Source organism: Amphiprion ocellaris, chromosome 6 (assembly GCF_022539595.1).
Source record: "Amphiprion ocellaris isolate individual 3 ecotype Okinawa chromosome 6, ASM2253959v1, whole genome shotgun sequence".
NCBI lineage: Eukaryota > Metazoa > Chordata > Actinopteri > Pomacentridae > Amphiprion > Amphiprion ocellaris.
Window position 1 is genome coordinate 17,048,888 of NC_072771.1, and position 24,494 is coordinate 17,073,381.

Here is a 24,494-nt window from a genome sequence, read left to right on the forward strand (position 1 = left end):
GTAACGGGAAATGCAGCTTGTACTTACAGACTGCACAGTTGATTACGTTTGAATGATATTTTCAGCATCTGTCTGGACTCAAAATTTTCTGAACATGAGATTATGTATACTACTGTATACCTACTGTCACCTCCTCATAACATTTGTATGTAAAGGTCATCAGTCTTCTGAGAAATCACTTGTCTGGAGGAACTGTGTGTTTGCCTCTTAGATGCTGATGGTATGTTTTTAAAAAAAATAAGAAGCAGGCAGCTGGCTGTCATCTATTCTGAGCAAGAGCAAATGATTCTTTTCCCCACAGCCAACAGTGTCTGGTGAACAGAGAGTAAGTGGGTGAGATGTTTGCGTTGCTCGTGAGTTAAATGGCAGCGTTGATTCATCTGCCAGGCTTGTCAAAATGAAGCACGTTGCTGTTGCACAGCAGGCTGAGTCAGACAGCGTCTGGACAACACGCACATTTAGAGTAGGAGTAGTCACAGGTACTCTGCCCCAGGCCTAATTATATTTTCAATAGTGTGTTATTTAAAAATGATCCTGGCTGTCCTGTTCAGAACAAACATCCAAAAGACTCTCCTCTTTATTAACATGTGTAGTAATTATATTTTGTGTGATTTAGTTTGTTCGTCAGATTCTTTCTTTGTCACACATTTTCCAGCCAAACATAGTATTGTTTGTGTGTACATTTTGTCTGTATCTTGCTGCTAGTATTTAAGCAAATCTCTCCTCAGCAGAAAATCTCAGCTGAAAAGTGCTGGAAGCAGCTCAACACAGACCACAGTGTTTCTGCATGGAAATCTTTCCATCACTGGGCTCACTGGCTCACCGTAAAAATGTGCCTTGCCAAGGGATTATGACGTATACTGATCTGTTTAAAGTGTTAACATGTCAACAATAAAGGAGGGAGACACAGCTGATTCTCTCTGTTCAAGACAATTTGGTTTGCATAATTATGTGTGTGCTATCACATCTGAATTCCAAAAAGGATTTTAAATGAGGATGGCAGTCATGTTGAAATGCTTAAATCAACAACAAGCTTGAATTTCTAAAGTACCCCAGTCTATTGTTGTGTGTGTGTGCACAGTAAAATGTGAGCTTTTCATTTTTTTCAGTAGCTGTTTGTCCTTCAGAATGAACACCTGGAGGCTTAGCCAGCCCATATTAACTCTGAATTGAAGGATCAATGGATATGAATAGGAATGTCAATGCAATCTACTGCTTGTACGGGAAGCATTAAAATTGACTGGGCACAATTGATGCAGGTTGAAATGCCAATAATTTTTTTTTTGGTGACAGAACTGAAATTAATGGAAAAGCAGCAGACCTCAGATGTGACTTTAGTACTGTCTTCGGGCTTTTGTTTAGCTCGCTCTGCTTGTCCTTGACAGTATCCAACCTCCATTTGTTTACTTTATTCATACAGTTGTGGATATCAGAATGTATTACTCTCATAATAAATGATAGTTGTAGTAAGTAGTAGCAGTAGGGTTAGTTGTTGTAATACTAGAAACAGTAATATTTGATACCATATACTATATGCATTATAATCACAGACTGTATATAAAGATGGATGCACCCGTGGCATCAAGCAAAGGTTTCCTGAAGAGCGGTTTTGAAACTGTGTGGTGGCTCCAGCCATCGCCGTCTTCACAGTACCTGAATCCTCTTAACTCTGAATGAATCCAAAATTTAGCCAAGAGATGAGTCGGAAATTAGTCTGAGATGGTTCATGCAAAAGTCTCTGGCCCATAGACTGTCTATGGTGGCATCCACCTGTCACTTAAAGTGGCCACGTCCTTAATTAGGCATAATTTTAAGCCTCCACACAATTTAAATGGTTTCGTTTTATCAAATGTCCACCATCCTCCAGTCATTATGAATGAAGAAATTATTGATGGAGACTGTAGCAAGTTGCAAATGTGTTTATTTCTGCTGTAAAGTTGGGCATTTTAACAAGAGGTTCTAGGGGGATTGACTTGCTTTGGTAGCCAAGCCCAAATGGGCATTCAAGGAACTGCAGTTTGTGGCCCCTCTTTTTTCATCCCCAGAGGTTTCTGCTTAATTAGAATCATGTATTAATACACAATATTAAATATGCCTAAATGCATTTTCCTGTCAGTATATTATACATGACTACTAAGTCATATAATGTTGGTCGATTCTCCTAGTTTTTCCTGTGCATGTAGTAGATACGTCTGGCAGATTTTATAGTACTTACTGTGAGCAGCAGCGCAGAAAAGGAAATAGCTTAACCTTGTCTAGGATGTTAACATATGTATCCTTGCAAGCCTGCTAGATTTTCATGTTTACTTCTATCTTCAATTGTCCTCTGAAACACCCTTCATAAGTAAAACATAAGCGAGCAGGAGGAGGCACACCATCACAGCCCATTAAGAAGCGCTGTATTTACTGTAAATGTATCATGCATGAGCAAGTATGTTTCTTAGCTCCTGACAAGAACCACCCTTGGCCTACATGCTGCTGGAGCCGCAATAAATTGCACATCTCAGAGAACTCTTCAGTTGACACTGCAAATTGCATCCACGGCATGCCTCACGACTGTTGATTGAATGTAATTAACTTTTCCTCTTCTGCAATGAAGAGGTTTTTTCTTTACTCCCAGCTTGACACTTTTGCTAGATAAGAGTGTCGTGTGCAAATGGCTGGTATTTCAGTATATGTCTGATGCACATCCACATACAGAGCAGTGAATCTGAAAATTTTAGGGGTTTCTTATTACATCTATTGCTCTGACATCAACGCTACTATTAAGACATTATTGTGCTGTAGTGGCTGAAATGGTAGCTTCTTTTAGTCATGCTTTCTAGAGCCTACTAGAGAACCTCAAGCAGTTTCCACAGATGAATAATGCATGGGCTAATGCTAACAACATGCTGGGTTTGAGTGCTGTGCTCTGGTCCAATCATGGGGACATCTTGGATCCTAAACACTGTTTTCTTTCTGCCTCTTTTCGCCTAGGAGAATGAGCTTCAAGATTTCCTCAAGGAGAACAAGCACTTGAATCTCCAGTTGTTCAACAACAGCCACAAGGCTTCTGAGTATGAGAAGGTAAGAATAAATGAAAAGACCTTGTATAGATTTTTAAGTAGCACCTATGCAGCTAAGTTAGCAGTCAGTTTTCAGTGTTGTGTCTTCATAAACTATGGCTTTCTTTACATAACACAATCTGGGTCACACTTAGCCAGAGCTGCCCCAATATGCTGGATGGTTGGAGCTGTTTAACGAAGGCAATAAGCCTCCAGTTCTATAGAAACACCAACACCTTACTTTTAGCTCCAAGACCTTGAAGGCCTTCGAAGCTGATATTGTAAAGTCCAAGTAGATCAACAGACAAAGAGCTCCAGGCCTCTCTGTGGAGGGGAAGACAATTTCCTGAGGCAGCTGACTGGCAGGCGTTTGCTGCTGGGGTTGAAGAAGGTCGGGATGCTGGTTATTGATGTTTTATCAGGACGTGGGTGGCTCACACAGCAGCCGTTGCGAACTGTTATCAGACTGACGGATATGAGAGCAACACTGCAGGGCAGTGCGGATATTAGCCCCTCGCTTACATCCCTATGCTCTCATCCCTGTTGTCTCCGAATGATCTAGGAGGGGCTACAAAGGGCACCTCCCTCTACCCATAATAGACTATTGACCTGCTTCTGCTCAGTCCAATATAGTTTTGTTCGATCTGTCTACATTAGGTTTGACAGTCGCTCCTATCCATGCGGATAGTTTTTTTTCTCTGTGTGCAGGCGGCCGCTCAGAGGCAGACTCCCTGGTCTGTGTTTGTGTTTTGCTTTGCTGGTGTTTGTTGAAACACCCTCCTTGAGGAATCATTAGTCATTCATGGCTGCTCTGAGGAAGGGGCATTGCCACATTACGACTGCAAGAACCAGTCATCTCAGTGCCTTTACAAAGTGGATTGCCTCTTAAGTAACAATACAACTGGTGTGTAGGAGACAAATATGAAAAATATGTACAAACAGAAATAGTTATATTTTTCAGATGTTGTTCATAATGTCTGTGGAGACCTCGCTGGAGCTGAATCAGTGTAAAGTGTGAATATATATGCAATTGCTTGGTTCAATTGACTGCTTAGTGCTTGGTCGGTACATAGAAATGGGAATGAATGAATTATGCTACTCTTGTATTATGATCGTAATTAAAAGGTTTTTATCAGTGAGCTCCCACGCCTGGCCTGTAACAGTTTCTGCCTGTTTTAAATTGAATGCTTTGTGTGCTTAAAATCAGCACTGAAAACAAGAAAAAATAGCAGCAGCTGAACAATTCCATTCAATCCAAAGTAGCAACTCCACCTTTATGAAGCGCAATATGTTCCATTTTTGTTGATATTGTATCAGAGAGGCATTAATTAATCTTCATAGTCAATAGTGGATCAGATTACTGAGTAGTGTTTCTAACACTTTGTCCACCCTCAAAAAATAACTCGTGGCAAAATGTTGTGTGTAATCTGAACATTGGAAGAGTCTATTAATTGGAATGCAGGTGGCAAATGGTTGAACATTGTTGTCATAAGTTTTTCAGGCTAGACTATTTGTTCAAGGTAGTTATTTAACAGGAGCAAACAACTGTCTGTAAGACTTACAAAACCATAACTAGATGTTATTTTTTGTAAGATTCTGATATTCTCTCTTTAGTTCCTTTGTATCAATCACAGAAATGTTTTGCCAGTGCTCCTGAAATGCGTTCATTATTGCCAACAGGAAACAGTGGTACTGATTTGTCCTGTGGTATTTCTGACAAATAATAAAAAAGGTTAACATCTCAAAGGTTTGCATCTCATGCAAACACACTGATCATAAGGAGGCAGAAATGCACCAAAAATATACAAATTATCTCACATGGATGTGAGCAATTGCAGGTATTCATTGTTTTTTTTTTTTTTTTAAAGAAATGGCTTTACAAATGTTTTATGAAGAAGGAAATGTATTCAAAATGCTGCTAGGCAATGGAGAATACGCACATCGAGTTTTAATGAGAAACACTGACTGTAATGAAAACTCCTACCTTTAATTTCTCTGTGCAGGGAAAGCTGTGTGGGACTCTTGTAATAAAGTAGTTCCAAAGCTACATATAACAGCTTGTCATAAAGGAACATAGGGCAATAAAGGCACACAATAACCATACATTTATTACAATTTTATGCCTATTTTCTCATCTCTGTCATACGCTGAACTTATCTAGCCTCTTAACAAAAGGGGGGAGAGTTTAGACTGAGTGCACTTGTGGTCTGAAATAAAAGATGTGCAGACCAGGTAACCTGAAACAGATGCTGAAAATCAGTTTATATTGAAATGCAGCTTATTAGAACCGAGAAAGACATGTTGTATTATCATTGGACTCTCAAACTCTCATTGCATTTTGCTTGTCCCGTCTGCACAGGTGAAGTCTGAGCATGCCCAGCTCAAAGAGACCCTTGGTGCTGTGACGCAGGAGAGAGATTTAGCCCTGTGGGAGAGGAACCAGCTCCAAGGCAAACTGGAGAACCTAGAGCAGGTGCTCAAGGTGAGTAAGCTGGCTCCAAGGGCAGACTCTATCTGTCAGCGCTGTGTGCATTTCTAGTTCTAGTAGTCCATCTATCCTGGGATTCTAAATCAGGTATTTTTTTTGGAGCCTAACCCTAAACCAGTGCCCCTTCTCCTACCTGTGCTACTCTGCCTCCATCTGGTTATGTTCCGCTATACTGTCTAATGTCCTCGACATGTCTGTTGCCTTCCAGTGTCGTGTTGGGAGGTCTGACCAGGAGCTGTGAAAGAGTAGAAGCTTGGAGCAGTCTGCCCTTTTTCCTTTTCCTATTTCATGTTGTCCTGCCCCTCCTGATCTCTCCCTTCCTTCCTTCCTTCCTTCCCTCTGCCCCTTCTCCCCCCTGCTAGATTTATAAGGTATCACTGTTATGTCCATCTGTTGGGGAGCAGCCCTGTTCAGTCCCATTCTGAATGCTTTCTGTCCACCTCAGTGGCTGTGCTTATCTCTCCCTCTATCCGTGGGCTGCTTACCAGACATACGAATGGTCATGTGGCTATAAGACCACAGCACTGTGGAATGTGATGTATGCATGAGGCAGGACAAAGAGTTTGGCTTTATGATGACGGGAGGGGGAGGACGAGGAGATAGAGACACTGGGTCACCCTTCATGATGATAATGTCACCCACCAGTTTGATGACATTACCTATCCCAGACCTTAATTTTTACTGGCATGAAAATGTCATTTGCTTCTTTCACCTTACAGTGTTGCAAATATTCACACATAGTGGGAGCAGTGATGTGACTGGATGACACGGGCATACTGTGTTATGAAGAGCCTAGCATTCAGTCCCTTGTATTGTATGGCTTCTTTTGTTGTTATGGATGACCACAGACAAGTGAGCACGCTACGGAGTTTGCTCACCCTTTTCATGTAACATAAAACCCTGTATTGATCATGCAAAGACAACATCACCGAGGGTTTCAGCTTTTCAAACAGTAACCAGACTTCCAACAGGTATTGTGTTACCTAAAGGGGGCAGCAAACCTTACTGTTGATTGAAGTTTTTTTTTTTTTTTTTGTTCACACAGCAAAGCATCTCTAGTCCTCATCCATAAGCACATTTTGTGCAAAATTTGACCTGATCCTTTTCCCGCGGATCATTCGACATAAACATGTTATCACATGGCATTTTGCTGTGGCATAGTTTATGTCTTGTTAATATGGGTTTAAAGGTCAGTACACTGTTAACCAGCCTCTTGTATGTGTGATGTGTGCACATGTAACACCTGTGGTGTCTCTGAGTGTGGAGTTGAAGACTGGAGATGCATTTTGTGTTGGCTCAGTGCCGTTGAATGTTAGTTCCACTAACAGCAGCCCTCTCTATGCTCCCCCACAATCTTCCCCTCCGGCTCTCCATCCCTACACCCCTTGCGGACAGCATATGCGCGAGGCTGCAGAGCGGAGGCAGCAGCTAGAGTTGGAGCATGAGCAAGCCTTGGCTGTACTCAATGCAAAGCAGCAGGAGATTGACCTTCTTCAGAAGGTAAGAGAACTCAGGTTGCATAACACTCACAGCACCAGAGGGCTGGGCTTTCTTGTTTGCCCAGGCTTCGGCTTGTGTCATGGGTCAAAGAGCTTTTTGTTGTGCACCGTTGTGATACAGACAATGCAGCAAAGATGAAAGTCGACTGAGAGACTGCTTTTTTAAAGAGACTACAGAGCTCACCTCTCTCAACATTTTCATCAGTAGAGCTCTCCCTGTGCATCCTCTTAAACCCCGTCCTCCAGCTGTCTATCACTCTCCAAACTCTGAGTGCTGAACATTTCAGAAGCACTCCTCTTATTTGTTACAAGCGAGCAAATCAGACATTCAGAGCCCAAAGTAGATATGACACTTTTTAGAGGACTGTTTTAAAGAAAGAATAAAATGCAGGCCTGGGCCATTTGATGGTCGGGCTTCCTCTTCTGTGCACTGAAGCTGACTGTAATGTCAATGCAAAAACCCAGCGACGGCTGAGATTGCTGATAGTGTGAACGAGATAGGAATTGTCACCGATGCCTCCTCTAGAAACAGTGTGTGTACCACAGCGTTGCTGTTGCTGCAGTGTTCCAGCTTCACAGTCAGCCTTTCACAGGCTGTAGTTCTCAGCTTTTTTCTCTCATTAACAGAAGCTCATTACGGCCTTATCTTCCTTCAGACACTGGCTGCTCTCTGTATTCTCCTAAATTAATTGCCTGCAAAGTAGATTTATGAAATTGTACAGTCCAAAGATGCTCTTCATATTCATGTGAAACACTTGTTTTTTCTCTACAGATGTTTCCAGTTCCCATACGAAAAATTACTTGCATTCAGCTACACAGTCCCTTCTTTTCTATAATATGTAAACAAATGTTCAAACCTCTGCAATTTCTCATTGAAACTTAATTTAATTAGTTTTAAATTATATTTGTTGCATGGCGCTACAACATTTGTTCTTAGATGTAACCTAAACTACTGTTCAAACATAAACCAGAGGAACATGTTTAGTTCTTCACTGACTGTCATATGAAGAACATATAACTTGTATGGCCAGGCATTTCAATATATTTTAACTAAAAGCAAAAATGATTTCTGTTTCAGATTAATTATATGAGAGGTCTCAGACTGAAATTACATGGAGGCCAGTGGCTAAGTTACTCTACAAACCTTCTGCTTGTAGGTGATGCAGGAAGCAGTTGTATAAAACTCTGTGAACACATTTGACTTCTCTTGGAACTGTCCATTCTCCAGGTCTGCCCTACTTATACGTTCACAGAGACCTGTGAGAGTATCAGGTGTGAGAAGAGTGCTGCTAGTCACCTGTTGGTCAATCTGTACTACAAACATGTCAACCTATAACAGCATGTCAAATGTGAATAGAGCCCCTTTTAGCTCTGCAGCCGGTTCACAAGAGGTGGAGGAGGTTTGTTAGAAAAACAAAGGATTTCTGTGTTCTGGAAAACTAAATGGAAAAAATAAAATGATGCCAATGTTTCTGTTGCTGAATCTGGCCCCTGGGCATGTAGGTTGAGATCCAGGGTTTACATACTCCCAGGATAATGTTTCCTTGATTATATTAACTTCCTTGCATGAGCACAATTGTTTCTTGTTGCATAACTCGTGTTGAAAAACAGGCTTAAAAGAACATAAAAGATGAAAAGTGAAAATGGTGTTGAGCTGATTTTGGTAAAGTAACAACTGATTTCTACTAGAATCAAGACACTGTAGGTGGGTCAATATATAATTGAGGGACGTTTGAAGTCCATGGGATATATCTTGCATACATTTTTATTAAAAAAAACATTTTTATGTTCATTATGATCTTGTCTTTACAAATTCCATAATTATTTATTAGGGAAACAATCACTTATTAATAAAAATAAGACTGGATATCACTAAAATGTTAACTAAATAACCATCTGAATTTAATAACAACCACCTTCCAAATAGCTAAACAATAATAACATGAGTTTATTCAAAAATAATTTTGATTGTGTTCTTTTTATTAAGTTGAGATAATCATGATTGATATTTCCTTTTAGGTAGTATATCCAATTTTATATGGAAAATAAATTGTATCTGTGTCTGAGAAATCACTTTCAACTAAGTTACCCTTTACAAAAACACCTCTCAAGGAAGTGTGTTAATTCCAGGTCACATGACCTGCTCCACATGATGTCATTTCCTCCTGAAGAAAAGACTGGAAGACTCCAAGGCTTTCTGAGTTATTTTATATAAAGTAGTGTGTGAGTTAAGTGTGGACAGTGTCTTTATAAATAACTTTCAATTTCAATTTTACTCAATTGTATATATAATATTTTAGAAGAATCTTTCTGTAAAAATGCCATGTGGTGTTTGGTTATAGGCGGCCATGCTGATTTTAGGCCTGAAAACAGCAAAAATGTCAACTATGATACCTGTCAAAAAGTCCCGCAAAAAATTAAACTGCTTATGGTGGGCGCTTTCTTTACAACCATTTTCACCCTGAGCACCAATGAGTTTAAATGTGTCTCCATTTTGTCTGTGAAAGGCCTTTCATTGGTGTTTTAAACTGAAACTAAACTACAATCTAAACTGCAATATGAGTGAACTGCACCTTGTGTTTCCCAGGCTCAGGTTGAGGCTAAAAAGGAACATGAAGGCGCTGTCCATCTGTTAGAGGTGAGCGTCTGGGCTCTGGGGCGGGGCATGCGGGGGGAGCTGAGTGTGTGTTTTTTGTGGTTTCTGCTCGAATATATGGGACTAGTCAACCCTCGAGGTAGACCTGTGTAAACCTAGAGTCATTATTTTCCTGCTCGTCATGACCTCATTTCCTGAAATCCTGATCTTTTTCTTTTAGTCGTCATGTTTGAAAAACTGAATCCTGAGTGTGTAGAGTTCTTTTCACCCTGTTGTTATAGTGGCTTTTGAAATACGCATTTAAACATCAGGGTTAAGGTGAATAAATCGTTTTTAAAAAATGTCAAAATCCCTTTGTTCGTCTTTGTATTAGTATTGTAATACGGTGATATGCGTGTGTGTGTGTGTGTGTGTGTGTGTGTGTGTGTGTGTGTGTGTGTGTGTGTGTGTGTGGGTGTGTGTGTGTGTGTGTGTGCGTGCGTGCGTGTGTGTGTCGGAGATTGTAATTTCAAGAGTGCTGTGCTTTCAAGATGTGGATGAGTGATCACATGTGTAATTGTGCTTTATTTCTTTCCTACATCTCTTTTCATTGTATGGATGTGTGTTTATGCTTAAACAGAACCACTTGGACAGCATGCAGGTATTTCAGCATTGCTTTTATTTATTTACTTGATTTTTTTTTTTGCACCTTTGAGAAGTTAGTCGATAGAATCTGCAGTGCCTCGTGTTTACTTTGGCCAAGGAGGTGTTTTAACACTACACTGCAAAAAAACCCAACTATTCATCATGGTCACTTGAGTCGACTTTAAATATGATATATATCTGGATAAGTGGTGATCAAAAGGTGACATAAAGCACACACCAGTTATGAGCTGATTCAATGTTGGGTCACTGCTTTTTGGTTTCCAGAAAAATCCTGAGCTGCTTCAGAGCGATCTGTCTAGGGCTTTACTACCCACTCAGCTCTGTTGCACGATTCCCATCAAAGCAAACCCGCAAGTGGAAGATTTTTTTTGAAAAGCTAGAACATGGCTGACAGTATAAACTGGAGGTCTTTGTGATTTGATCATAACGAAAAATTCAGTTACACTCACTCAACAATTGATGAACAGACTCATAAAATCAAGTTACAAAATATGGATGGACTTCAATTAAATATTATTTCCTGGGGCCTCAATCTCCAGCCTCAGTTCCACATAATCAAAGCCACCAACACACTGAGGTGTACAAATTTGCTTTGAGAAGACTAAATATGTGTTAAAAGTGTCTGAATAAATTAAAATCAGCAAGATCTTGCAATAAAGACATATTTTGAAGTCATTATGTTCATGCAGACATTTCAAATCTTTTTCAGTTTTGCAGAATCTAAATATTAGTCATCACATTGAAACATACAGGAGCTTTTTTTTAGCATAAAAGACAATTTTTTATTAATGACACAGTGCCAGACGGTGATGAATGTGATCCTTCTCTTTTGTAGCATTGCATGTGTGTTCTCCAGCATGTGTTTACAAAAAAACTGTCTACTTGCCATACAGCTGCAAACTGTATGATGCCAATAAAACTAATATCTCCTAATTTACTAATTCTGTTTCACAAATGCAGGATTCCTTTTGTCGTCAGTCTGCTAGCAGCATGTTCTATCCAGCAGCAACCTGCCTGCATGAAGTGGATTCAGTGTTTTATTAGAACGGCGTAGAAAATAACTGAAGCAGCAGGGATTGCTGTGTGTTGGGCAGTGCTAAAATAAAAAATTCCACGGTAGCTTCGGTGTCTTCCAGAGCATTTCTCTTTCAGATTGTTCTCAGTTTCAGACTGAGAAGTGAACCACTGAGCTTGAGAATTCTGCTCTAGTATACCTGGAATTTCCATTATACCTGCCTACAAACCTGTGTTCAGTTGATCAGTGTTAGTTTGTGCAGTCATGTTTCTTGCACTTAATATATATATTAAGTGCAAGAATATACGGTATTATATACAAATAATGATATTTAATATTTCTGTTATTGTTAGAACCCTGTGAAAAGACCACTATCAGCAATATTTTCAGATTTCTCTACCTTACCTGTGGCTCTCGGTCCAAAATCCATTCATTTCCAAGGATGGTATAAATATTTCGAAGCACATTTGCCTTTGCAGCAAACGTGACTCCAACTGAAGTAAACAGTGCATTTGCTGCAGACTATTCTCAGCTGCAGATTAGGACACATTTGGTGCTCTCGTGATTATTTCCAGCAGCAGGATGGTGCACAATGTGTGGGATTGACTTAAAATAAACTCCACTGGCAGCGTTCATCGTTGTTAAGGAACCTGTTACCCTCTGCAGCGATGTGCTTTTCTTCGTTTTTGCTTTAATAATTTCAGGCTTGCTGGATAAGCTGCAGCAGACTTTCACTGCACAGACAATACTAGTTTGTCAGATTAAATTATTGTCGGTTCTTGTCTTTTCACGGTATTACTTGACAATAAGGAAAAATATTGAATATCATCAGCCTCATCCTCTAAGACATTTTGGCCCTGCATAGAGTTTTTTTTTATATATATCTTTTTATATTAACAGCATTAACTGTTCTGTAATTGTGCATGTGATTTGTATAATGTACTGTCAGTAGTAGTTAAAGTCATTTCAAGACTCTGCAATGACTGATCCATGTTATAAGTCCAACTGTAAATGTGATTCCATTTTCAATTTGTGTGTAGACAGTAGACGTATGTACAGCGTTGTATACATACCTACTGTACATGTGTGTACTCTGGTATTTCTGTGTGCATAATGTTTGTGCTGTTGTGTCCTTATTTTTCTTGCTCTGTTGCCTCTCTCTTTTCCCACCCTGTCCCTCCCTTTCCCATTCTGCCCATCTGTTTATCTTTCTGTCTCTCATTCCTCTCCTGATGACTCTCCTCCCTCACCGTAATCAGGCCAAAGTCCGTGAGCTGGAGGAAAAATGTCGGAATCAGAGTGAGCAGTTCAACCTCCTGTCAAAAGAGCTGGAGAAGTTCCGGCTCCAGGCTGGGAAGTTCGACATCCTCAGCACTGAACCCCTAACTCTGTGTGAATCTCCGGGGTCTCCCAACAAATCCCTGTCACAGCTCCTTAATGGACTGGCTGCCCCCATAGGTAAAGGTATGTGGAGGATCTTACACTTGCTGCTTAAAATGCATTTGTTTTTTTTTCTCTAACAGGTGGGTCGTTCCACCTCAATTCACCAAATTTTTAAAAATGTTTGCGCCTCATCATCTTATATTTGTCAGATTTTTTTTTCTGTGCATACATACACTTCCATTCAAAAATTTGGCGTTAAATAGAAATGTCCTTATTTTTGAAAGAGAAGCATTTTTTTCAATGAAGGTAACATTAAATGAATCAGAAATACAGTCTACACATTGTTAATGTGGTAAATGACTATTCTAGCTGGAAATGGCTGATTTTTAATGGAATATCTCCATAGGGGTACAGAGGAACATTTCCAGCAACCATCACTCCTGTGTTCTAATGCTACTTTGTGTTAGCTAATGGTGCTGAAAGGCTGATTGATGATTAGAAAACCCTTGTACAACTATGTTAGCATATGAATAAAAGTGTGAGTTTTCATGCAAAACATGGAATTGCCTGGGACATGGTGATCAATGTTATACACTTCACCTCTCAGATGTTGTGGCTGATCAGTATATTAGCATTAAAGAACTAAATATTTTAGCAAAAAATGTTTTTCTACAGATGCATCCCAGCGGTTCAAGTAGCTGTGATCCTACCTTACTCTTGCTAAAGCACTGCACCACTGAATAAATACTATATCTGTCCTGTGAGAGTGACTGGTAATGTCACCACACTGTACAGTATTTGAAGAGGAGTAAGTTCCTTCACAATGAAGTGAAGAAAAAAAATCACATCTGAAATATGAAGTCTGAGGGGCTTCTGATTTAATCAGCAGTAAACACAAACTGGTAATGAAATAATCAATCACTGAGAAATAGCCGCTAGCTTGCAAAACTTGTTCTGTTTGTTTTTCTCTTGTTTTGATGAATACACAAGTGCTTCACTAATTACGCCACTACACATTGTTCAGCTCTTGTTATGTAGCCATAATTACTTGTGTGTGTTTTGTTTTACAAGTGATTGGAAATAGAGGAACATATTACAGTAAGCCATAAATCCACATAAATTATGCGTGCTTGACAGAAATGTTAGTAAATCATATTTACTGATAAAGTAAAACCTTTTCAGTGACTATAAGCTGGTAAACTAATACCATATGTTTAGTTCCGTGCAGCGTTAAAGTTGACGTGAAAACATGCATGAAATAAGATGCGAGATGCACATATGGTTATAAGTGCTATTCTTATGATTTTCACTTTGATAGTACTTCTGTTATATTTTGAGTATCTAATGAGATGTGTTGTGTTTGTTCTGCAGGCAATGAGGCTCCAACAAGCAGATCTTTGATATCTGAGTTCATTCGACCTCTCCAGATCAGTGGAGACAAGCCTGAGCTCCTCTCTGTCAAGCCAACATTCCTCACTCGCAGTCGAGGCAGCAGCCCAGCACGGGCTTTCCTCTCAGAGGTATCTCATGCCATCCGTTTCTGTCCCATATGGCTCCTGCTTTCTGCACATTTCTCTGTTCAAAAGCCATTGCGTACATCTCTAACAAAATAAATCTAACAAACTTCAGGCTGCACAAGGCTCGACTATCTAAACATCCTAAATTTACTCAAACGAATTTCTGTTGCTGTTCCACTTCAACAGCAGGTGACAAGTGTCTGTTAGATCCATTGGCTCATTCATACCTCTGTTATCATTTATTATAGAGAGCACTTTGTGACTATTTTAGGAAATGCTGATTCACTATAATCTAAGTAATGTGTTTGGGCTGAATGAGAGAAAATCCACACAGCAGGGATCCTGGGGGCTTCCCAGTTTTACTCATGCAGGCTGATTATTCAGGATTGATCAAAATACAATGAGTGAACATGAGGTTAAAGATTTAACCGAATGGAATATCATACATATTATATGTCTTTTGGAAAATACATTTTTATGGTAGACAGATTCCAGCTAAGGAAGACATGTAATACAGAACTTTGTCTCTGAAAATCTTGCCATTTTCACACAAAATGTTCAAAACGGTTTGCTAGTTTTGTCCTCTATACAATGTAAAATGATTTCAGGAGCAATCGAGGTTGAAAACTGACTTATTTGTACATTTTTTCTTCTTTAGATGGACAAAGAGCTGAGCTCAACTACTAGGTCCAAACCACGGTTCACAGGGAAGGTTCGTCTGTGTATTGCTCGCTACAGGTATGAACACAAAACACACAATTAAATATTCACGTATTTACAGTGTTTCTTGTTTTTGTGTAAAATTAAACTGTTACTGCTATAAAAGTTATTTTAAGTCATTGTAGTGCCTTAACTTTATTTTTTTTAGTACATTTTTTAAAAGAAAGCAAGAACAGGAGCTTTGTGCTTACATTAGGGAAACCCACAGACCAACAGTGCGAGACAGAAGAGCGCGATAATTAAAAAGACGGATGGTCAAAAATCCTTCACAGCAAACTGAACCGTCTGCTCTGTGTAGACAAGTCATGGACAGATCCTGCCGAGATTATTTGCTGAGAATATTTGCTTTTTCTCTCAGAGCTTTGGGCTGTAGTCTTAAAGATGATTCAGTGTTTCTATCGCTAAAGAAAATTACCTATCAGCACAAAAAATAATTGGAATCCTCAGCACACTGATATGTGAAACAGGGCCAAAGCTTTCAACCCACACTGTGGGTTGAAACCCACACCCACGCTCTCTCATGTTTGTAAAAAGCAAAATATTTTTGAAAAAGAATAGAAACAGACTTTGTATTTTTAAAGAAGTATTTAGCAAGTATTTTTTCCTTACAATGTATATTAGATTTGCAGCATTTGACATAACTCCAACAATGGTTGTAAAAAAAAAAATGTGTGCACTGTAACATTTTGGGAATTGAGTTGTTTTTTTATGTTTTTCACTGTAGTTACAATCCTTATGATGGGCCTAATGAGCATCCTGAGGCAGAGCTCCCTCTGGTGGCAGGGAAGTACCTCTATGTTTACGGAACAATGGATGAGGATGGCTTTTACGAAGGTCTGACTGATTTGTTTTGTTGTTTAATACTGTGTACAGCATCTCCACAGTACCAACTATCTTCTTTTTTTTCCTCAGGAGAGCTGCTGGATGGACAGCGGGGACTCGTCCCGTCCAATTTTGTGGATTTTGTCCAAGATGAGGAGACGACCTCTGTCAAACACAGGGACACAGTGGTCAAAGAACCTGGCTACCTCAACCACAGTAGCCTGGGGTCTCAGAGACTGGGGGTCGGCACAGGAACGGGAACAGGCATAAGCAGCCTGCTGTCTGACAGTAAACTCGACTGTCTAAGCACCAGCAGCTTGGGCATGGACCTCCTGGGCTCCTCCAGCAATGGGACAGGAACCTTGGACGTCAGCATTGACGAAGTCGGTGAAGACATTGTGCCTTATCCCCGCCGCATCAACCTGATTAAACAACTGGCCAAGAGTGTGATTATTGGCTGGGATCCTCCTGTGGTCCCACCTGGCTGGGGCTCCATCAGTGGCTACAATGTCTTGGTGGATAAGGAGGTTCGCATGAGTGTCCCCTACGGGGGCAGGACAAAGTCTCTTATTGAAAAGCTCAATCTGGCCACAAACACTTACCGCATCTCAGTGCAGAGCATCACTGACCGGGGCCCGTCGGACGAACTCCGGTGCACTCTTCTAGTGGGAAAGGACGTGGTGGTGGCACCTTACTACCTGCGGGTGGACAGCATCACGCAGGTCTCTGCTGAGCTCTCCTGGATGCCCAGCAACAGCAACTACAGCCACACCATCATCCTCAACGGTGCAGAGTACGACATGATCAAGGCCGGTGGCTACAAGTACAAGTTTTTCAACTTGAAGCCGATGACAGTTTACAAGGTGAAGGTTGTCGCGCAGCCACATCAGGTGCCTTGGCAGCTTCCAATGGATCAAAGGGAGAAGAGGGAAATCTCTGTGGAGTTCTGCACTCAGCCTGCAGGTCAGGAACATTACTCACATTGGCACTTTAATCGGTTTTGTAAAACACAGTGATGCAGGGACTTTCTCCTACCTGGTGTGTGGTTTTATGGCCTTGACTAGTACTTCAGGGCTGTTTTTAGCAATTCTAGCTTTGCTCAAGGCATGACAATGTCAGTCTGTTGGTTGTTGGTTGGTTGACTCTAATGAAGTACAGCCTTACAAAGGCCTAGGTGACATCGCTTCTGAACCACATTTGTCCTAAAAACAAACCTTAACTTGTATTTTGCCTACCTAATTTTTGGTCACCTGGGGAGTAGCAGTAAGTTGTTGAGGTGAATATTGACTATTTACTCATCCAGTGGACACGAAGCAACATTTACATTCATTTTCTGGCATGTTTGGCGGCCTGGCAGATTTAAGTCTGACATTCATACCCTTTTAGGCCCCTGTTAGATCTTTTTGATGTCTGAGAAAAATCTCACACTTTTTAACTGCAAAATGCTTCACTTTCTGTCTGCACATACACTGTACAGAGGGTTTATAAGTGCTTTTTCATTGAATACAACTGCCTGCTGTGGCAGCAAATAAGACTGATAACAGCACTCAGTCTGAACCAAAGATGTGTTAGTGTTTGCAGAAGCAGTCACTTTGTAAGTTTTGTTAAAAGGTCTATTAAGGATAAAAGGGAAGCATTGTTCTGCTGTTCTCCCGCCAGTGTAGTTGTTGTTCTTGTAGTCCTTCAAAGTCCTCTATTTCACAAAGAAAGCTGATAATTTACAGCCAGCCCAGCAATCTGTGTATTTACTCCGCCTCACACTTCAAGCCCATTACATTTACAAATGTGACAAACATCTTAGGCATTTTCATTTCTCCCCAGCCACTTTTAGATTGCCCTCAAGGATTTGTGTGTGTGCTACTGCGATAAGACACATGCATGGCAGGGGGAAAGGGAAAAAAAAAAAAGTGAAATGAGAAAACATTCAGGAAGCATTCTGTGAAAAGAGCTGCATAACACTGGAAACAAGAGTCTCTCGATGCCAAATGAGTGTAAATAGTAAGCATAGATCTCTGGGACTTCTTCTCCCTTGAGGCTCTTTGTTGCTTCACTGTTGCCAACGCTGACTTGGTCTCACAGTCTGACTGTCTTGCTACGGGAAATCTTTTAAAGCAAGACTGCAATAGAAGTGATTTTTTTTTCCATAGCCAGCTACATTTATGGCACTGTGTTGTGTTGCGTGTATAAATGTATAGGCACAGGGTAATTAGCTAATTGTGGGCGCAGATTGAATGTTGTTCATATAGTTGTTCCTGGTGCAGGGATTGTGATAATTTAAATGATGAACTGAAGCGATGACAAAAAGAAAGAGATGGGAGGACAGAGAGAGAATTGACATTTTCTGTTGGCAGCTGACAGGCCCACATGCTGAGAGTTCATTAAATGATCTATTTATTGAACATGTTAATTAGCCACGTCTGAAATAGTCTCAGTATTGGTGGAAGACAGACAATTGTTGCCAATAAGAAAGACAGTGTCTGGTAGCACTATATTAGGCTTTTGCACTCAGCATGTGTTCTTCAAACAAGTTCTTTCATTAGTCCTCAGTGATACAGCGTTATGTGAGAAGCCACCAATGCAGTGCCTGGAAAACAGTGTGTGCTGTTTGTGTCCAGTATTAATGAAAGTGGCTCCAATGAAATATTCATTCAAACAGTCATTTCACTGGTCAGAGAAGCTTGTTTGTTTATGAGAGGGACAGTTTAAAATGACAAGAGGAAATGAAATCTCCAAACAAGCGCCGCTGCCGTTCCAAGGCTATGCTGTCCACTGACAGTCGCTGTAGAAATGTGATTAAGATTGTATTGATGCAGATTCTCCAGTGTTCACACAGCTGCATGTTGCGGCTTGGAGACACTGCTGACTGCATCTGCTCGCTCTTGCTCACTGTGTGACTGCAGGTTAGCAGCAGCGCTGCACAGATGGATATGTTGTTTAGTATGCAGGCAGCGCTGACAGATTGTGGAAATAGCAAACTGTGTTTTTCTGACGCTCCATAGAAAATTGTCAGCTAGAATTTGGCAACAGGATATTGCTGTAGATACACTGACGGCCGAATGTTGGCAAACTGGGTTTTTTCAACCAATGTGAAGCCTGCAAACAATACGCATATGAATGAACCTGTGCATACACACCATGAACCTGCACAGAGATGAGCATAAATATACCAGAATCATCCTACAAAGCACCATATTTGAATGTGTTAAATAGAACTATACATCTGTCTCATTATTTAATCGCAAATACCAGAACATATTGTGCTTTCAGAATAATTTAGAATTTAATATCCAGTTACATTGTTAACACAATTTCTGGTAATACAATCAGGTTATGCTGTATACACTGCTTACTGCAGAGGTGAGACATACTACAGTTCCCAGAGAATGAGAGTATCCCTGTTTCAACCCACAGTGAAATGAATATTGAATCTGAGATACTACCGAGGTCAGCACATTCATCTTTGATCAGACAGGGACGGCTGGTTCAGCCACTGTTGAGCTGTGTTTTTTTCTCTCCTTATCCAGTGTGTGTGTTGTGTTCTCCAGGGCCCCCTCTCCCTCCACAGGAGGTGCAGGTCCAGTGTGGTCAGACGCCCGGGGTCCTGCAGGTCAGATGGAAGCCGCCACCCCTGACGCCTTCAGGAACTTCCAACGGGGCCAGTGTGATTGGCTATGCCGTGTGCACAAAGGGACAAAAGGTACCAAATGTCAGAACACATTTTTAAAATTTTTTAGAGTCTTACAGCACAGATCTTAAAAGAAGTAGCCTTTGCTTTTCTCAGTGGTGAGTTCTGTGAGTAGTGCTCTATTGCCATCTCCTGGAGACATGATTAAATGATGATATCCAGCCCCGAGGGACAAGAAGTAAGACATATACGCATGAAAGAGCAATGGTAGGCTCCACTGAGTTATTATTTACATTGTGTGTGGCAACGTGTGTGTCTAATAACCAAAATGTTTTTATTCCAATTTTGAAAGACAAACCAGTATGCTGGTTTAAAAGCCACAACCAGGTGTGAAGTGGCTGCTGCTGTTTAAGTGTTGTCAGTCATCTGGGCTGATGATCCAAGACTGCACATCTGTTTGTCATGATAGTTTATACGTGAATAAAACTGGTATTTTTCTACAACAAAGGTGTGAAAGCTACCAATTACCTGCAGCCACTGATCAATTAATTGATAATTTGTCAACCAATCAATTAATTCCCACTTGTTTTGATAACTGATTTATCTACGTACATCTTTAAGGGAAAAACTCCTCTGATTCCTCTTCCTAAATTTAAAATTTTCTAGCTTCTTTCCTACTTTAAGACAGTAAAGGGAATATCTTTGGATTATGGATAAAATGAGAAATTTGAGGACCTTGTCTTAGGATTTGGGAAACACTGATTTATATTTTTCACCATTTTCTGTCATTTTATTCACCAATCAACTAATTGATTAATTGAAAAAATAACTGACAGATTAATTTACGGTTAAATTATAAATTGCAGAGGCAGCCGTACTACAGTTGTACGTAGTTACATGTTTGTTTGTATCTCGGTACATCTACAGAGTGAGTGATTGTACATGCTGACATTCTGAATTTCCCTTTGGTAAGGACTCTTTGCTTCCTTTGTGAATGCAGATAGCAGAGGTCTTGTACCCCACAGCAGACTATGTGACCGTGGAGTTAAACAGGATTCAGTGTCTGGAGGCCAGGGAAGTCATTGTAAGGACGTTATCAACACAAGGAGAGTCCCAGGACTCGCCTGTGGCCATCATCCCGCACAATCTCTTGGGCTCTCCACGTCTCTCCCACAGAACCACAGCACCTCCACATTCTATGCCACACCCGCAGTCCCACCCGGTGCACTCACAGACCCACCCTCCTTACCCGTCAACATACCCCCCGAACCACCCCCAGCCCCAGGTGCAGCCTCTGCCTCGACCCCAGCCCCACACGCTGCCCCACGCACAGCCGCACTCGCAGCCCGTCCACCGCCCTCCTCCTCATCCTCAGCCTCATTTTCAGCGCCACTCTATGCCCAAGTCCAAACCATTAGTAAGTGCCAGAGAGCCAGAAACCAAAGAGCATGAGGTGGGCCTGCGGCCAGCCCAGCCCTGGGAGCGCTCCCCTTCTCCGTTGCCTCCCGTGCGCGGACCCAACCTGGAGCCGCCGCACTTCCCGCCTCGGCGATCACCCTCTCCTCAGAGGATCCTGCCACAGCCTCAGGGAGTCCCCATCCCCAACACCATCGCCAAGGCCATGGCCAGGGAAGCTGCCCAGAGAGTGTTTGCTGAGGGCAACCGGGTGCGTGAGAATTACGTACAAAACAGTATTCAACTCAACATGTAATAGAGTTGAACACTGAGCCTAGAAATCTTTTTTTCATTAAGCTAATGTGAATATCTGTCAGGATATTTTTACTGACAAAAGATAGAACTTTAATATCCTAATACATCCAGATCATTGTTTTTTCTTGGTTTCTCCTTCCTCATTCTTTTCTCTTTTTCGATATAAAAGTGTAACATTTCTCTCATCAGGTTGAGAAAAGGAACATCTTTAGTGAGCGAGGTAATGCCCTGCATCCACTCAACTCTGATGAGGAGGAGGATGGCTACGACTCTCCTCATGCGAGGAGGAGAGGAGCCTCGGTGGATGAATTCCTCAGAGGTTCAGAGTTGGGCAGACAGGTACTTTACACAACATAACACAAGCTGTGCTCAGCCTATCGGTGCATGTGCATCGCTTGTTTCTAGGAAGAGCATGATGGAAGCAGTTACCTGCATCGAAATGAATCAAATCAAATCACATTTGATCACAGCACATTAAACTGACTGCCCCTTTAATGTGTGTTTCTGCTTCTGTATTGCTAGCTCCTGTTTTGTTGAACCTCCTGATGTTTAGTTTTTGAAATAAATACTTCTAAGAGAAAGTGTTTAAATTTTAATTTTAGCCACAGGGTGTAGCTACAGGAGAGTTTTCACTAACATGCACAACTGTGTGAGCAGATTTGGGCTTCGAAATCAACCGAAAGGCTGAACCCTGCAGCCAGTAGAATTGTTAACATTTAACAGTACTGAAACCTTAAGGAAAGTCTGGATAGGAGGTTATAGCTGCTTTTGCTCCTGTGTGGATATGACTGATATCACTGGGGCCAGTCAGTGTTGTGGTATTCTCTTGGGCCACATAATCCAACACAAAAAATGTCACCAAAGTCTAAATACAAAACTCTATGAGCTCATTGCTCTGTATTTGTTTCAGCTTTCTGTCTTTCCTCTCACTTAGCACCACCATCACCACTACAGCCACAGTGAGGAGTACCACACAGAGAGCAGCCGAGGTTCTGACCTGTCTGACATCATGGAGGAGGACGAGGAAGATCTGTATTCTGAGATGCAGCTGGAGGAGGGCCGCAGGCGCAGCATCAATTCTCACAACACTCTTAAGGTACGTACTTAACTGCACACCTCCAGTGTGTAGTGACCTGGGGGGAGGACAGAGGAAGGTGGGGAGAAGCAGGGGTTTAGGGAGGGATGGAGGGAGGGAGGATCCTGCCACCTCACAAGCTCTACAACCAGGCCCATCATGGCTTTGCCCGGCTGAACTCCCGTGCCTTAGCTGAATCAGCCTCCCCACCCCAGTCTGCTCCTCCACCGCTCCTCCAGCGCTGCTTTGTTCATTCCAGGCTGAGCTCACAGGAATGCCTGTGTATACATACTTAACTGTACAAGATGCATGTGAGAGGGGAAGTCAGTGACCTAAATGCATAATAATGTTTAAGGTTTGCATCGCATTTTGCTACTGTTTACACTGCACCAGAATAGCTTTACAAGTCAAATGTTCCAATGTGAAATTGAAGTGCAAATATTAATATACTGTACTGTATCAAAGGGTCATGGCATATCAAGTGCATATGGGAATCTCATTTAAGTGAGTACTTAAATGGAAATATCCACTTTTGTTTATGTCTGTCATGTCCTAATGTTTGATTTTAATGTTAATGTTAACATTGTCGGTACATGATCCTGTCTTCATTTGGTCTGTTGCTGGGGATGTGTGGATGTACAGACAATAAAGAAGCATTCTGTTGTGAGAGCAGTGGCTGATTAGTCCTCTGTATTACAGCAGACTTGTTGTGAAAAGTTGGTACAAAATCGCTTCAAGTTGGATGAGGTTATCTCTGTTTTTGTCCAGTCAAAGCTGTACCGTAACGTGGTGTCCATGAGGGGTATACGTTGGTGTATGAACTCTTTGTATACACCAATACTGCATCTCCGTTTTGTCATCAACATCTACTTGTAAATCACTGTTGCACATTTTCCATCCTCCTTAAATGTCTGTAAAAATGTTGTACATTTAATATATGTGTAGTCATGCTATAGACATTTGAATTAGATGCTGTTAAGGCAATAGTTCATAATGAATTTGCTGCTGTTATTGTTTTCTGTGAACACATAGATGGGAGTTGTGTTATGTCTCAGTGTGTCTTTAGTTGCTGATTCTTCTTCTCACTCTGCTTCTGTTCATTTCACCCACATTGATGTTTTCATTTATCCCTCACCTGTGGCACTTGGCGCTAACTGAGCCTATCACTTATTTTTTGTTTGGATATTTTCCACATTTAACCTCTGTGTCCAGCTTTTTAAGATGTCACTCCATCTTTGAGCCTTGACAGATTCCTGTTCAGAGCATGCCATTTCCTCCTCACGGAATGAGACTGCATGTCTTACTACATTGCCACAAATAACTAATTCTGTCTTTATTTTGTCTTCCCTCCCCCATTTGTTCTATTCACATACTGTGTTGTTTCCTGCCTGTGCTAAAAACCTTGGAAAAAACTTTTCAAACCCCCACACAAAAACTCTAAACTGAACGTTTTGAATTGAACTGACTCTCAATGAACTGTGAAATTGTGGAACATTGCCTCCTGTTCATGACTGAAGGCGTATTACAAGCGTCAGGACTTAGCCGAGGAAAGAGACTGCTGGGATCTCCAGAGGGAGGTGGTGAAGCAGAGGTCGCTCCGGAGCAAGCGTCTCCACAGCATCCCCGAGGTGGCTGAGGAAGAGTCGGACAGCGTGGACAGCATGGGCCAGCGCCTGTGCTTCGAAGAGAGCGGGCGGCCAGGAACGCCACACACCCAGCGGAGGATGTACTCCCAGGACCCTCACATGCGCAGCCATCTCACCCCCAACAAGAACTCCCGCCTGCAGCGCCAACGATCGTCCCCTCGCTTCACCGACAGCCGCTATTGCTACAGCGCAGACGACCGCAGTTTAGGGCGACCCAACCGCCAGAACACCAAGAGTCCTGACAGTGGTTTAGACTGCGGCAGCGAGGAAGAAGGCTCTCTGGGACGGGGTCATCGAGGGTACTACACTCACGGGAGTCCCATGCGGGGGCCTGTGCGCATCATCCACTGTGAAGGCCCGGTAGAGAGGCGGGCTCTGGCTATGGGCCGTAAAAGAACTCTGACCCGCCAGTGCAGTGTGGAGGAGGAGTTCTCTGACATCCCACTCACTGCAGCCATGTCGGTACATACGGGTGACTTTAGAAACAGGGAGCACTTTGGGCCTGGTCGGGAGGCCGGGCCACGAAACTACTCCAGGGAAGGTGCCCTGAGCGAGGGCAGGCTGAACGAGCTGGACAGGGTCTATTACAGCCCCCACAGGGAGGCTAGGGCCCAGTCTTTGTCCAGGCTCAACCGGGACCAGCCGCTGGTGTGTGATTCAGACTTTCTGCTGTACTTTCCATCAGCAAGCTGCAGCCATTCTGTTCCTT

General features: G+C 41.8%; 1 protein-coding gene across 26 annotated transcripts in view; it reads left to right on the top strand.

Annotated features, from left to right (window-relative positions):
- Positions 1 to 24,494, top strand: part of rimbp2b (RIMS binding protein 2b) — a 100,265-nt gene that overhangs the window by 59,623 nt on the left and 16,148 nt on the right. For 14 of the 26 annotated variants that reach the window (XR_004849033.2, XM_035957541.2, XM_035957545.2 and 11 more), the window contains 15 exons: positions 2,977 to 3,066; positions 5,404 to 5,526; positions 6,928 to 7,032; positions 9,619 to 9,669; positions 10,247 to 10,267; positions 12,547 to 12,751; positions 14,042 to 14,190; positions 14,846 to 14,925; positions 15,632 to 15,741; positions 15,820 to 16,692; positions 19,254 to 19,426; positions 20,355 to 21,020; positions 21,254 to 21,403; positions 21,999 to 22,160; positions 23,657 to 24,433. Coding sequence is in view for 25 of the 26 variants with exons in the window: in XM_035957541.2 (XP_035813434.2) it covers positions 2,977 to 3,066; positions 5,404 to 5,526; positions 6,928 to 7,032; positions 9,619 to 9,669; positions 10,247 to 10,267; positions 12,547 to 12,751; positions 14,042 to 14,190; positions 14,846 to 14,925; positions 15,632 to 15,741; positions 15,820 to 16,692; positions 19,254 to 19,426; positions 20,355 to 21,020; positions 21,254 to 21,403; positions 21,999 to 22,160; positions 23,657 to 24,433 (3,735 nt within the window). In the remaining variant the exon portion in view is untranslated. Of the gene's footprint in view, positions 1 to 2,976; positions 3,067 to 5,403; positions 5,527 to 5,760; positions 5,904 to 6,927; positions 7,033 to 9,618; positions 9,670 to 10,246; positions 10,268 to 12,546; positions 12,752 to 14,041; positions 14,191 to 14,845; positions 14,926 to 15,631; positions 15,742 to 15,819; positions 16,693 to 19,253; positions 19,427 to 20,354; positions 21,021 to 21,253; positions 21,404 to 21,998; positions 22,161 to 23,656; positions 24,434 to 24,494 lie in introns of those variants that run through there. The other 12 variants (XM_055011223.1, XM_035957553.2, XM_035957555.2 and 9 more) reach the window with 8 other exon arrangements.